At 44.1% G+C, this 14,122-nt stretch overlaps 4 protein-coding genes across 7 annotated transcripts; 1 reads left to right on the top strand and 3 right to left on the bottom strand.

Annotated features, from left to right (window-relative positions):
• Positions 1-471: 471 nt before the first annotated feature.
• ND-B17 (NADH dehydrogenase (ubiquinone) B17 subunit) lies at positions 472-1,498 on the bottom strand. 2 transcript variants are annotated; one of them, XM_015169689.3, is made up of 4 exons: positions 1,362-1,498; positions 1,028-1,302; positions 846-947; positions 472-784 (listed from the first exon to the last, which is right to left on the bottom strand). In XM_015169689.3, the coding sequence occupies exons 2-4, from the start codon at positions 1,280-1,282 to the stop codon at positions 644-646; spliced, it is 498 nt and encodes a 165-aa protein (XP_015025175.1). In that variant the 5' UTR covers positions 1,283-1,302; positions 1,362-1,498; the 3' UTR covers positions 472-643. The 2 variants fall into 2 exon arrangements, with proteins under 2 accessions (XP_015025175.1, XP_002057802.1); XM_002057766.4 differs by lacking the exon at positions 1,362-1,498 and having other exon boundaries at positions 1,028-1,355.
• Positions 1,499-2,051: 553 nt separating this feature from the next.
• Positions 2,052-4,423, top strand: ath (ATP-dependent RNA helicase DHX33). 2 transcript variants are annotated; one of them, XM_002057767.4, is made up of 2 exons: positions 2,052-2,203; positions 2,313-4,423. In XM_002057767.4, the coding sequence occupies exon 2, from the start codon at positions 2,325-2,327 to the stop codon at positions 4,404-4,406; it is 2,082 nt and encodes a 693-aa protein (XP_002057803.1). In that variant the 5' UTR covers positions 2,052-2,203; positions 2,313-2,324; the 3' UTR covers positions 4,407-4,423. The 2 variants fall into 2 exon arrangements, with proteins under 2 accessions (XP_002057803.1, XP_015025341.1); XM_015169855.3 differs by having other exon boundaries at positions 2,310-4,423.
• A 750-nt stretch (positions 4,424-5,173) lies between these two features.
• On the bottom strand, positions 5,174-11,225 carry mmy (UDP-N-acetylglucosamine pyrophosphorylase mmy). 2 transcript variants are annotated; one of them, XM_002057768.4, is made up of 3 exons: positions 10,925-11,225; positions 8,362-8,715; positions 5,174-6,592 (listed from the first exon to the last, which is right to left on the bottom strand). In XM_002057768.4, exons 1-3 carry the CDS (start codon positions 10,989-10,991, stop codon positions 5,487-5,489), a joined length of 1,527 nt encoding a protein of 508 aa, XP_002057804.2. In that variant the 5' UTR covers positions 10,992-11,225; the 3' UTR covers positions 5,174-5,486. The 2 variants fall into 2 exon arrangements, with proteins under 2 accessions (XP_002057804.2, XP_032293459.1); XM_032437568.2 differs by lacking the exon at positions 10,925-11,225 and adding an exon at positions 8,981-9,098.
• Positions 11,226-11,888: 663 nt separating this feature from the next.
• LOC6634212 (transmembrane protein 115) lies at positions 11,889-13,745 on the bottom strand. Its single transcript, XM_002057769.4, has 3 exons — positions 12,967-13,745; positions 12,503-12,859; positions 11,889-12,437 (listed from the first exon to the last, which is right to left on the bottom strand). The coding sequence occupies exons 1-3, from the start codon at positions 13,488-13,490 to the stop codon at positions 11,987-11,989; spliced, it is 1,332 nt and encodes a 443-aa protein (XP_002057805.1). The 5' UTR covers positions 13,491-13,745; the 3' UTR covers positions 11,889-11,986.
• Between the last annotated feature and the right edge of the window lie 377 nt (positions 13,746-14,122).

Below are 14,122 nucleotides of genomic sequence, written 5' to 3'. Positions count from 1 at the left end.
AGATTTCTGTCAATTTTGAGTGACTCAAAATAGGTTGAATTTTGAAATCCAAAAAGAAATAGAAAACAAAACGACAAATTTGACGCCGCGCAACGAATTAAAGCTCGACAACTCGAGAATCAGAATAAAAGAAACGCAACGATAATACGAAATTTAGCACAGCTGCTGAAAAGTGCTTAAACAGCGCAAGAGTAGGAAAAAAATCAAAGCCCACATTTTTGCCAAACGCAGCAGAAACCAGAAATAAACGTTAATAGACGAATATTAAATACCCTTACTTGCAGAACATATTCGAGATATTTACATATATATTTTGCCAAACGCAGCAGAAACCAGAAATAAACGTTAATAGACGAATGCTAAATACCCTTACTTGCAGAAGATTTTTGAGATATTTACATATATCTATTTATCTCGATTGTTCTGCAATATAAATCCAATTAACATCTGGCTTACACAAAAAAAAATGTCTTGCGAGTTGCGTTACATATTTAATGAGAAAATCAAGGCACCCTCTGCAAGGGCATTTGGCCAGGGACAAAGCTCAGTTGCGTGCGTGTGTGTGTTCCATGTTTATTGCGAATTGTTGATTGTTGCTAACATTAATTCAAAGAGGTTTCTAACGGGCAGCTGGAGCTCGTTCCTAGATCGGGGACTGCTTGAAGCCGCGCGCCGCATAGTCGGCGGGCGCCGAGCGATCCGAGACACGGGGATAGCCCTCGTCGCCGGGCACGCACGCCTTGCGCGACGATATCACACGCCAGCCGCCCTTGCGCGTCCAATCCTGCAACAAATTGGCATTGGATGAGACCACAAGATGATCATGTTAAACTTGGTCCACTCACGTTCTGATTATATTTGAAGTAGTAGGCGGCGGCATAGATGCCGGTCAGCGCAATCAGCGCCTTGCCGGTCCAGTAGCGCACCGTGTAGGCGCGTTGGAAGCCCTTGGGAAACGAGCAGGGAAATTAACAGAACAAAATTTAACATTTTTTTCTTTCGATTACATAACACAAATTGCACCCACCAGCGCCGGCGTCAAAACGCTGCAAACCTTGTCCAAGGGTGCGCGATAGAAACGCCTGATGGGATTGTTCAGCTCCAGCTCCAGGGCGGGCACCTTGCGCGGCCCATGGGGCAACTCCTGGTCCTTCAGCCATTGCTTGCGCCAGGCACGCTCCTCGGGCGTCATGCCGATGAGGCGCTCGCGTTCGCGGACCATGCGGCCCGCGATGACCATGGGCTTAACGCCGCCCGTATCTGATGCGCCGCCGGCAACCATTTTTATTTAGCTCTTTAATTCTTAATATCAATAATATTAAATGTTGGCGAGCTTCGAATGTTTTGTGTAAAATACGCACCGATGAAAAAAACGAAAACAGCTGTTTTGTTTGTCATTCAGCGCGAAACGCGGGCACTTAGAGATGTGCCTTCTGTATTGAACAGTTATTTGGCGAGTTGATCAATGCAACTATTCCCAGTTTTGGTATGTCGATCGTTGTTCGAAGTGGGGTAAGTGATCTAAAAAGGTACACCCACTATTTGGTGAACTAAGATACAGGGAATACGAACTGATGCAAAACTAAGAGGCGCAGCACAAAATGGCAATAAATTGAGAGACATTAAAAAGGCGCATTTCTATAACGTACAAAAGCTGAATGCCTTTATTGGAGCACAGTAAAGTAGGTAAAAGTGAAGTTACCCCGCAGTAAGTTATTGTTCCCACTATTTGCAAATGATGGGCAGCACTACACACTGCACTAAAATATAGTGGTGGGGTATTCTTGGAAGTGCGGACTAAATTAAATGTTGGTTTTTTATTATGTTAGTTAACAGACGCTATTCCATTTGCAGGCCTAAAATCTAATGAGACAGTCAAATGTGGGAAAATAAAGTTGAGAATTCTAAACCTTAAATCTGATGCAAAACGTAGGGTTAACTTTATATTTTTTTGTAATCCAGTTATTTAGGCGTAATGGCTGCACAAAATAATCGATAGCAGCTAGTTAACAGATAACTCGAGCTATCGATAGTTCCTTTTGAACGATACATTTTCGGTGTGCGCATCACTAAAGCACAAGCGTGGAGCGCTTGTCCCCACCTGTGATTACACACACGCACACACACACAGGCGCCCTTGTTTATAGTTATTTCCAATATTTACCTGGCTTGATAAAGTTGCCATTGTAAAGCCCATGTCCGGGTAAGTGTTTTAATAATGATAGCACATTTAATTGCAGCGCAAATAGCGCCCGACAATTGCACAAACAAAACAAGTTTAGACAATTTTTTCATTTTATCTGCCGCAGCAGAGACTGCGCAGCATGGAATCAAAATACCTGATCAATGGCAATGGCAATCCAAGCTTGGCCGCCAGCTTTCCCGTCAAGCGCAAAATCGAGCCAATGAAGGAACAGAACTGCATCAAGAAGCCCAACTATAATAGTCCACCCAAGCTCCAGAGTCCGTACAAGAATGCCTTGGGCAGCAAGAAGAGCAGCGTCGAGCAGGAGCGCAGGGCGTTGCCCGTTTACCATTGCCGGCAGCGCATACTCAAGGAGCTGGAGGCGAACGACACGCTGCTGATCATGGGCGAAACCGGCTCCGGCAAGACCACACAAATCCCGCAATTTCTGCTGCAGGCCGGTTATGCGAACAGCGGCATCATAGGCATCACCCAGCCACGGCGCGTGGCGGCCATCACCATAGCGAAGCGCGTGGCCCAGGAGCTGGCCAGCACCGTCGGCGACACTGTGGGCTATACGGTACGCTTCGAGGACACCACCACGGAGCGGACGCGCATACGCTACCTCACGGATGGCATACTGTTGCGCGAGGCGATTGCGGATCGTTTGCTGCGCCGATATACGGCCATAATGCTGGACGAGGCGCACGAGCGTACGGTCAATGCGGATGTCCTGTTCGGGATTGTGAAGGAGGCGCAACAGGAGCGCCGCAAGCACAAGCTGACCAAGCTGAAGCTTATAATTACCTCGGCCACAATGGACATTGATCATTTTGGCAAATACTTCAATGTGAAGGGCATGTATCTGGAGGGGCGCACGCATCCGGTGCGCGTGCTGCACGCCAAGGAGACGCAGGAGGATTACATACACGCAGCGCTGGTCACACTCTTCGATATACATCGCCACGAGCCCATCAATCATGATGTGCTCATCTTTCTAACCGGCCAGGAGGAGATCGAGGCGCTGGCCCAGCAAATCCGCCAGCTGGCCAGGATCAACAACTCGGGCCCCTCCGATGTGCGCGTCTTTACGCTCTACGCCCAGCTGGCCCAGGGCAAGCAGCTGGAATGCTTTCTGCCCGTGCCGGCGAACACGCGTAAAATTGTCCTGGCCACGAATATAGCCGAGACCTCGATTACCATACCGGGCATACGCTGTGTCATCGACTGCGGCTTTGTCAAGGAGAAGTCGTTCAATCCGAGCTCTGGTCTGGATTTGCTCAAAACTGTGCGCATCTCGCAGGCACAGGCCTGGCAGCGCAGCGGACGTGCCGGACGCGATGCGCCAGGCGTCTGCTATCGCACCTATACGAAGGCCACCATGGAGAAGTTCCGCAGCGCCGCACAGCCGGAGATATTGCGCGCCAATCTGACCGCCACGGTGCTGCAGTTGCTCGCGCTGGGCATCGATTGCGCCAGCTTTGATTTCATAGATGCCCCACAGCCGGAGGGCGTGCAGAGCGCCCACCTGGCCCTGGAGCAATTGGGTGCCATCAAGTCGGCTGTTGCGCCCAGCATCACCACGACGGGCCGCTGGATGGCCCAGTTTCCGCTGGATCCCAGATACGCCAAGCTGTTGCTTGCGGCGCCCACATACGGTTGCATGGAGGAGATGCTCAGCCTGGTGGCGGCCTTGTCCAGCGACAATGTGTTCATTGGACACACGGACAAAAGCGAACTGGCCGCCTTGGCGCACGCCAAGTTCCACTCCAAGCACGGCGACCATTTGACCCTGCTCAACGTGTTCAGCACGTTCCAGAAAACCGAAAAGCCAAAGATCTGGTGCCACGACAACTTCCTCAATATACGCAATCTGAACTATGCTCGCAACGTGCGCAACCAGCTGGCCGAGATCAGCGCCCGTCTGAATCTGGCCTTCAACAGCTGCGGTGACAACACGGATGCGGTCAAGAAGTGCCTGCTGACGGGTCTCTTCGACAACATTGCCCTGCTCCAGAAGGAGGGCCACTATCTGACCCTCAGCGGGCGTGTCAAGGCCAAGATACATCCGTCCAGCGTGCTGCACGGCAAGTACAAGCCGCAGTGCATCCTCTTCACCGAAATGGTGCAAACGGAGCACAATTTTCTGCGCCAGGTGACCGAGATCTGCATCGACTGGATCGAGGAGGTTGTGCCATCTATTAAGTGTGTTCTTAAATAAAGCTCGACTTCAGTTTATTTTATAGTTTTACAACCAGAACAAAAACAAATTGTGTTTATACGAAAAACCTTTTCAGACGGCTTACCATGTATTATATATATATCTTGCTCGATCGGACCACTATATCAAATAGCTGACATTGGTCGAAGAGTAACCTGTTGTATGGACAACTTTTTTGTTTTTCAAGATATCTTGACCAAACTCGGCATTTATTAGCTTTATTATGCTCCTCATATATATTGAAAATCCTATCAACCTCAGACCACTATATCGTATAGCTGCCATAGGAACGATCGGTCGAAAATTAAGTTGTTGTATGGAAAACTTTTTTGTTTTTCAAGATATCTTGACCAAGCTCGGCATATATTAGTTTTATGATGCCCCTTTCATTTAGGCAAAATCTTGTTTACATTGGACTACTATATAATATAGCTGCCATAGGAACGATCGGTCAAAAAGTAGGTTCGTGTATGAAAAACTTTTTTCCTTATCAAAATATGTTAACCATACTCGGCATTAATTATTGTGCCTATGCTTCTTAAGGGCAAAACAATATTAGCATTAAGAAAAAGTTGAATATGCAAGGGTATTAAATATTCTAACAGAAGTTATATAGAAATTAGAATCTATAAATATGCAATCAAAAAATTATCAGAATATTTTGAAAGTTCAGAGTAGATCGCCTTAATACATTTATATTTATTTAGTTTTGGAATAGATTGGGAATTGTTGAATATCCAACCCATGTCCAGTTAATATAAACAAAGTTTTTCAAATTGTATTTAATATATATTAAAAATATGCATATATTGTATATTTTCTTTTTAGATATAGGTATATTCACATTATGATTGCACAATCAATGGAAAAGTATATAAACAAAGACAAGAACAAAAATGAAAAAGAAGGACAACCAAATTTATAGAGTAGTTGCTCTTAAGTACTGAAAACTATGGAATTTTCGTGCTCTTTGACCTAGCTGAACCAAATTTTTAACAGAAACTATCCACATTTATCAGTCTATATGTACATATGTGTATGTTTGTGTGTGTGTGAGAGGAGGGGGAGGGGTACTTGGGTCTAGAGGTTTCCTTGCATGGATTCACGCAGATAAACGGGACCCGTAAAGGATTTGCCACCCACAAGCTGGACAAGATTCTCGCCAGCATAGCTAACAAATGGTGAGATCTCACAGATCTCGCCATGCACCATGCCGCCAGCATTCTCAATGTATTTGCGGTGCAGCCTGTGCAGATCGGCGCGCGCTGTGCTGGGGCAATCCTTGCCAGCCGAATCGGCATTCTTGAGGGCGCTGAACTCCTCGTCGCGCGGCACCTCCATGGCGACAAACTTCTCGGCGAACTCGAAGACGTCGAAGACAAACTTTTCAATCTTGATGCCGTTCGGCTGGTTGGGCGTCAAACGAATGCCGGCATTGTCCACGAATGGTATCTTCTTTTTGGCCACGTGCAGCTTCAGTTTGCGCTCGTACGTGCTGCCGATCTTGTGCAGAAAGGCAACGGTAAAGAAATGATTGCATATATTGCCGGCGCTAAACGTCAGCCGTCCATCCGCATTGCGCATTTCGGCCGTCTTAGCCGAGATCTCACTGTACTCGACCACCTGGTACTTGTTGTCGACAATGGCCACCACGCCGACCGCCTCATTGGGCGCCGACTTCTCCACCACCTTGGCGGCACAGTCGGCCTGCTGCTGCACACAGTAGCCAATGAATATGGGATCCGCTACCTTGATCAGAATGTTGTCCACGCTGTGCGCATGCACATAGAGTATGCCGCGCTGTTGCATATCGTCCAGGATGCCGGCACGTTGCATGGCACGGTAGATGCCGCCGTTGCCGTCCGGTGAGCGCGACACACGATGCTTCTCGTCCAAGATGATGCGGCCATCGTTATCGAAGCACGGCAGCGAGCCCTGCTCGAAGAGCACCACGTTCTCCTCGCGCAGTCCGAAATAGTTGTTGGCCTCCAGATAGTCCAGTGTCGGCTGCATTGTGTGCTCCGAGGTCATAATATACCAGACGATGCGACCCCGTCTGCCGCACATCTCCTCGGCCAGCTGTTCCAGCTTCAGGATGCGCTCCGCCTGGATCCGAAATAGCGTCTTGCGGGATTGCAGTCCCACATCGTACATGCCCTTGGGCTGATCGAAGCCGAGTCGTGTGCCTGCAAAAGGTCAGTTTGTTGACATTTTTAAATGTTTGAGGTTTTTGCATTAAGCCATTAAAAATGGGAAAATTAATAAATCTTTACCGTTATTTATGATTTTTCTTCTTTTTTTTTAAATTATTGTGCGCAAATTTAAACATATTCTTCCCTGTTTTTGTTTCTTACATTTATATTTAGCACAAAGGATATTTAAGCTGAAAAGCGCAAAATTCAGATCTTAGGCAGGAAATATTATCTATACATATTTTTTGTGTGTTTGCCATTTGCTGTGCGCCCAGCCGGTTGACCTTTAAAACGGGTTGCTTTTGTTTCGGCTTTCGGCTTTGGGTTTCGCTTTCAATAAGCGATTTCTTCTTTTTTTTTGTTAAATCTTTGTTTCCACTCTTGCTGCTATTTAGCATATAAACCTGTCGTAAGGTCAAACACGTCACTTTACCGGTTTTTAATTATGGCGCGCTTTTCGATTAATCTTATTTGCGGCCAAGCGAGTTGTTGTTATCGATAAATTGCGGTCCGATCTGCAGCCTTAACGCCTACAACTTTTAACCGCTATTCGAGATTACGTTACGTGCCTGAACTACGTAATTACGTAACTAACTAATAAAATGCTGAGCCAGGCGTACATTGACTTTCCTCTTTTGCGCTGCTGCTATTGTTGTTGTTGTTGTTGTTGTTGTTTTTGTATTTTCAAAAGTCCATTACGTGAATTCGCTTGCTTCGGCCACGTTGAATACAACGGGAAATATCAAATGTCGCGCGCGCCGCGATCAACAACAGCAAAAGCAGAAAAAAAAAGAAAGGCCACAACAACAACAACAACAACTTGAGACTGACCAACACTGGCGGTTGGACTGGCTGGCCATAAGAATGGATTAAACTGTTATTACTTTATGATGGTTCGCCCGATTGCTGTGACGTGTCTGGCAAGCGGAATTTTAAGTTACAAACAAGAAATTTCATGAGTGGGCAGCGGGTTGTGTGTGTGTGTGTGTGTGTGTCGAAACAACAACAATGCAGCGACTGTGTGTGTGTTGGCGTTGGTTTGATGGAGCATTTTTATATCAATCTAATTAGCCGTTTACCCACACTTGCACACACACACACACACGCACACTTACACAGACGTTGCAGGTCTGCATTGTTGTTGTTTTTGTCTTTGCCAATACTGAATTTTTGTTCATTGCAACTCAAGGCAATTCCGATCAGAAATTGTTGCAAATAGTTTATTAGCTATGAGTGGAAAAAAAAAAAAAAAAAACACTGAAATAATATTTTATTTTTCTGCAGTTTCCGGCCCAGCAATAGTATCTCGCATCTCTACAGATGCTTATCAAGCAAGCGTAAATGTAATGAGAAAAAAAATACTATCTTAGAATTTAATGTTGTTTTTTTTTTCGCATACCATATACAGAGCTGTTGATAAAGATGCTGTCTATAAATAAAACATGTTTCATTCTTCAAAACAGCATATATAATATATAAATGAATGATAAAAACAAAGTGTGCCGTGTAAGCCTCAAGAGTTAAATCGAATATGTCTTCTATCTAAGCTAGTTTTGATTATAATAGAATGTTTTAAATGAAAAATGAAATATACTCAAAAAAAAAAATGTTGTTTTCCCCCCTATTTTGAACCTTAATTCAATTTAATATATCTATTATTATTATTTCTTTTCTATCACAACAATTACCTCATATTTCGCCGATATATTATCTAAAGAACCCAAAAATCTTCCGTTAACCCGAAATTGGCATCATAAACTCACCTTGTCCGCCCGCCATGAGCAGCACAGCGACATGGCCATGGCTTATTTGCTGCAATCCCTCCTCCCGGTAGGCGTTCAGCTTGTCCGACGTGGTGCGAGCCGTCGACAGTATTTGGCCATCGGGTATCGGCTGCAGGCGTCCGTCCAATTTGATGCCGTTCGCATTCATCGAGATGGTGGCACGTTCCCAATACAGCTTGATCTCGTCCAGGCAGAGCTCGTCTATGTCGCGCGCCAATTTGGTGCGCTCGTCCGCCGAGAGCTCGGCCCAAAACTTCAGCAAATGCTCCTGCCTCACCTGGGCTAGACGTGTGTGCAGCTCGTTCAGTTGATCTGTCATTGTCGCTTTGCGTTCTGTTGCAACAGCGCGGCGAGAGAGTGGTGAAAGAGACAGAGACAGAGACAGAGACAGAGCGAGAGAGAGTGGGAGAGAGAGGGAGAGTGGGGAGTTAGTGTTAAATGTAGTGGCAATTAGCTGGCAAATGTTTATTATTTATTGTTCTCTTGTTGTTGTTGTTGTTGTTGTCTTTTTATCGTTGTCTCTCTTTTGTTTTATTATTTGTGTTTGTTCAGCGCGATAAACTGTACACATTTCGTTTTTGATAACAAAGACACGAACCGTTATATGCGGCTACCAATGCGCAACTGAGCGCCAATCCATCGCACTCGCTGGGTTTTCTTTGCTTCAAATATGGAGCTGTCCGTTGCGGCGTCGACGCTGACTGCGACGTTGACGTCGACGCTTTTTCTGCTGCCGCTTGAATGGCAGGCGCGCATGTGTGTAAACAAGCAGATGAATGTGTGCGTCTATGTGAGTGTGTGTGTGTGTGTGTGTGTTTTGACGTGTTTGCAGTCACATTTAAGCAGGGACGGGCAGTCTACATACATACATATATATATATGTAAAAATATTGTAAGCACCTAATATCTGCTTTAAGTTGTTGAAATGAGAAAAAGAAAAATGATACGAAATACTCTTTGGAAGTTATCAGGGCATTTCTTATAAAGTTGCCATCAAACATGGTAGTTATAAATCCCTTTGAATTCCGTTGTATGAAAATTAAAAATCCCTTTTTAGATCTTTGGATGGGAAATTAATGTGTAGGGTTGTTTTGCACAAAACAAATACAGCCCTACTATGCGGTTCTCATGAATTCAAGTAGGCTAAAATCCAATAAGCATTATTTCCTACTTTATGCTCTATCTCTGTTTCTTATCTCACTAATTGTATACATATTTCTTTCGCTTTCGTTTACTTCAATCTGCTCTCGAGTTTCTTTTGTTCTTTTCAACTAGATTGGGGCAAGTGCAAACTTATTTATTTGTTTATATATTGTATAAATAAGAATGTATGTTAGAGCAATACAACACAGGTTAACTGCTCCTAAATCTATGTTCCAACTTCAAAATTATAGCATACGAATCGATTTAATGTAAATAGATACTTTCAATATGGGCTACGCAATCTGATATTGTTATCTAATCTGACCGTTAGTGCTAAATATTTATAGCCTAACATCTGTGTCAAATTAAATAAATATATTATAGAATCAACATCATTCGATACATTCCCGAAATAAGCTATATATAAGCTGTATTCAATGCCACATCTTTTAAAACATAATACATTATATATTTAAATGTGGAGGAAAAAAACCCAAAAAAAAGGGTTCCTACATCTGTTTTCACTCTTGAGGGAAAACTTTTGAGAACTTAATTTAAATAGGTTGCAACTGTTTATAGATTGGGGTTATTATTTTTACGCTTTGGGCTCGGTCAGTTATTCATTGAGAACATAATTGTATATGGCTGGTAATCTATTATATTAAAGCTTTCAAAGCTAAACATTCTATTTGAATGAGATTATTTTCAACCCAATATTATAGCACCTCGATCAGGGTTGGTCGGAGTGCAGAATTGTTTAGACACACGTTGCAAATGCAAAGCCAAGCGACCCTGGACATTGGCTGAAGTGAAAGTAAAACAACACAACAAAGAACCAGAAATACTTAAGGGCAAGCTCTAGCCCAGTTCCAGTTGGCATTCCAGTTGGAGTTCCTGTTGTGTAAGAAAACCGGTTTCATTCAATGCGAAACTAGCTTGTGAACTAGGAGTTTATGGGTTGAAGCAGATTTTGGCATTTACATAAATGCGCCCAAAAGTTGTCAAAAAACCGACTACAATTGTCGGCCGGTTTGCTTGGATTTGTTTTATTTATTTTTTGCATATTACTGTTGTTATTTTTTTGCCACGACGCCGCTGCCAATTGTGACTGCATTACACGTTGGCAATAAACCGCAAAGCACACTGACTCACACGCACGCACACAGTGACGTTGCCGCAAGCGCCAAAAACGGCACAGCACACACACACACACACACACAAGTTTGAGTGTGTGTGTGTGTGTGTCGATTAGATGGATTTTTGTTTACTGAGTGGCTCGGGCGAGCCCGCTGCAATATTTTTGTGCTACATTTTGACCTATAATTCGCTTTGATTTCCATTTTTGCTTCGCTTTCTTGTTTCTTGCCTTGCTCGACTCTTATCAGAATATGAAACTTACCATTTCGGTGCGGAAGGAAATTAGTGTGCTGTTGTTTTTGTGCACTGTAATTGCTATTAAGACCCATTTCTGCTACACGTTACTTAAAAAAAGGCACGCGTTATGCACACGCAGTATTTACCCAGCCACTTGCTCTTGGCCGTTTTTCTTTTAGAGCAACATTTTGGTTATTATTTGTTGCGTGACAAACGTTCGTCAACTTGTCAATCTGCTGAATTATTAATAACAAATGGCGTGCGCACATAAAAAAACTTAAAAAATATAACGCGAACACGACGGTCAATCGCCCCAAGCGAATCCACTTGCCGAATCGATACTTGGGATGAGCGATAACTATCGCCGTGACTTATCGCAGGTATTTTTCAAATTGCATGTCACTAATAAATGTTCATACGAAATATTGAACACAATCATGATATTGCTACACTGTCCACAATATGGTACAAGCTTAATATAAATTATAATTTAGATGGTATTAAGTACGTTCACTCTTCCCATGCAGCCCACTTATTTTTTAAAAGTATGGTCACACATGATTCAAATGAAACCTATGTTAATTGTACCACACAAAAATACTAAAAGAATTTTTGGTATTTATCAGCGTGTTGCCGAACACATGCACATGCATACGGTGCTATTTCAAATTGCGCGCATATTATCTGTGAGCAGCATACCAGGCGTATGTATGACAATTTCAAATCATTTTGTTTTTGGGCTTTTAAATATATTTACAGTAATGTTATAAACTAAATAAAGCATTGGTTTTTCTCAATACATGTAAACACTACAACAGAAATTTTGCTTGTATTATATATATGCACGAATGTAGGTACTACAATAGGCGCTACATTGATGGAAGGTCTCCTCTTGCGCTTTCAGGGGCGTTGCCTCAGTGGGGAAAGGCTAAGCCAAGCTGGCAATTAGAAATCTACATGTATGTTAATTTAAGCAAAATAACGTTAAATACAATTAAGGAGCGCACTTGTTACAGTCATACAAAAATAATCATAAGCAGATCATTTCAATATCCAAAAAATTCATTTATGTTAAAATATAAACTGTCTAGTTTGACGCATCATCCAAATCGATAAGCGTAGCCGCTGCGCCCGTCGCTGCCAACGGCTGCTGCTCATCCTTGGGCGGCGGCGCCGGCATAGGTATTGCAATGGGGCTCATCGTGCTGATCATTCGCGGCTCGGCACGCGCCGTTGTAATCGGCAATTGCTGTGCCGCTGGCTTTACGAAATCGGGCTGCGGTGCCTGCGCCGCTCCAGCCGCATGGCTATGACTGTGTCCAGCGCTGGGACTGTGACTGTGACCATGCCCAGCCGCATGGCTATGACTGTGCCCGGCACCATGATTGTGGCTGTGATGCTTGTGCTGCTGCTGCTGCTGCTGCTGGTGATGGTGATGTTGTTGCTGTTGCTGCTGAGGAAACGACTTCGGCAGTTGTGCATGACGCGTCGAGTCAGTGGCCTTTAGGCGTTCGCTAAGTGCCTTTAGCGCAATTTGTCTGATTGTTTAACGTTCAAATCATGAGTTTTATAAGACGTTTATAAACAGGATTAATTAGCTTACCGCCTGCGCTCAATATCATGCGGATCCACGCCGGGCATCTGCACAGAGACCGAAGTCAGGCTGGCTGTCGATATCGTTCGCAGCGGCGTCGGCGTCTTAACCACGCCCGCACGCAAACAACAATTGTAAATGGGATTAACCAGAACGCTGATGAACGGCTGCATTACATTCGGGAAGAAGCTGACAAAGGTGAAGCTCTCCGAGCTGTCACCACGTCCGTTCGGATGATGCTGATAGAAACGCAAATAGATCCAGGAGACTATAGCACCGGAGGCAAACATGGCCGGATACGTGCCGTCCAGCATGCCAATGGCCCAGCCAATAATAGCAGAGATTAGCACCGTCAGAGGGACATTGCTGCAAGATAAGCGACTTATATGGTAAGGAGCTAGTGATTCAATATAGGGACGGGTTCAGGTAACCGCCTCGAACAACATTCATTTGGGTCATTTGGACATACGCACCGATTGGTTAGACGTCCGTAGCGCGTCTTGAAGATTAGGTGATCGGGCATAATCTGTCGTACGGCCACGCAAATTCCGGCAACATAGCCGGCCAGGCCATGGATGTGCACGTCAAACAATATGGTTGGATTCTTGGTAACCATATAATAGAACAGATAATAGATGGTCGTTAGCAGCGAGACGCCAAAGTTGCTGAGCGCAAAGAACTTGAACATTTCGAATTGTCCCCAAAGCGGTTCCAGCATTTTGCCGCACAGCCCGACGGTGACCACGTCGACGATGACCTCCCACCAGTGCAGCTCGATGAAGCAGAACGTGAACGCGGTCCATATCCAAAATTTGCCATTTGGCAGTATGTAGCCAGGCGTCACGCTCAACAGCAGGATGGCCGTTTCCGAAAAGGATAGCAAATAACCGAAGGTGGTCACCAGACAGATGAGCGTTATAACCGGAGATGTGTTGCGCAGCAATGCGGTTAGCTGCTGCTTTAAATACGGTACATTTCGTGTGAGTGGAGCTGACATGGCAACTCAGCTCCTATTTATATTGCCTCCAGATGATGTTGTTTTTGTTGTGTTTCGTTTGGGTTTTGCACAGCGCGCTTGCCGCAGTTCAACGTAAACGTTATGCTTCCTTGTACGTAAATGCGCATTAGTGTGTGTGTGTATGCGTGTGCGTCGCGTTTATGTTGTTTAAATTGTCTCGAATTGCTTATTTTTATTTATGATTATTTTTCCATTTTATGCGATACGAAGTGAGACCAGACTCTATTAATGCCAAAATACCTCTTCTTGTTGCCAGCGATGATTGACAATCAAGCCGATGCTATCGATTGCTGTTCCTTAACATTGCTAATTAGATGCACAAATAAATAGTTGGCATTATAAGCATTTACAGTACATATGAATTTCATTAAATTATTATAAAAAATCTTCATGCAATCGTAAGCGCATAACATTTTTCTCAAAATAAGATAAAAGTTTTGCTATGTTAAAAAGACATCGGTAAATATATAAATCGATATCGATGCCGATAGTTTTCAAATTTGATTACGCGGCAACATTCAACCACGTTCTGGACAGGCAAACGTTTTCGTTTTATATTTAATGTTTGTTTTAATAAAAACGGCACTTGTTGAATTTTTATTAAAACAAAT

Source organism: Drosophila virilis, chromosome 4, assembly GCF_030788295.1.
Source record: "Drosophila virilis strain 15010-1051.87 chromosome 4, Dvir_AGI_RSII-ME, whole genome shotgun sequence".
NCBI classification, from domain to species: Eukaryota; Metazoa; Arthropoda; class Insecta; order Diptera; family Drosophilidae; genus Drosophila; species Drosophila virilis.
Note: the sequence above shows the minus strand (reverse complement) of the source record. Positions and strands in the feature narration are given on the sequence as shown.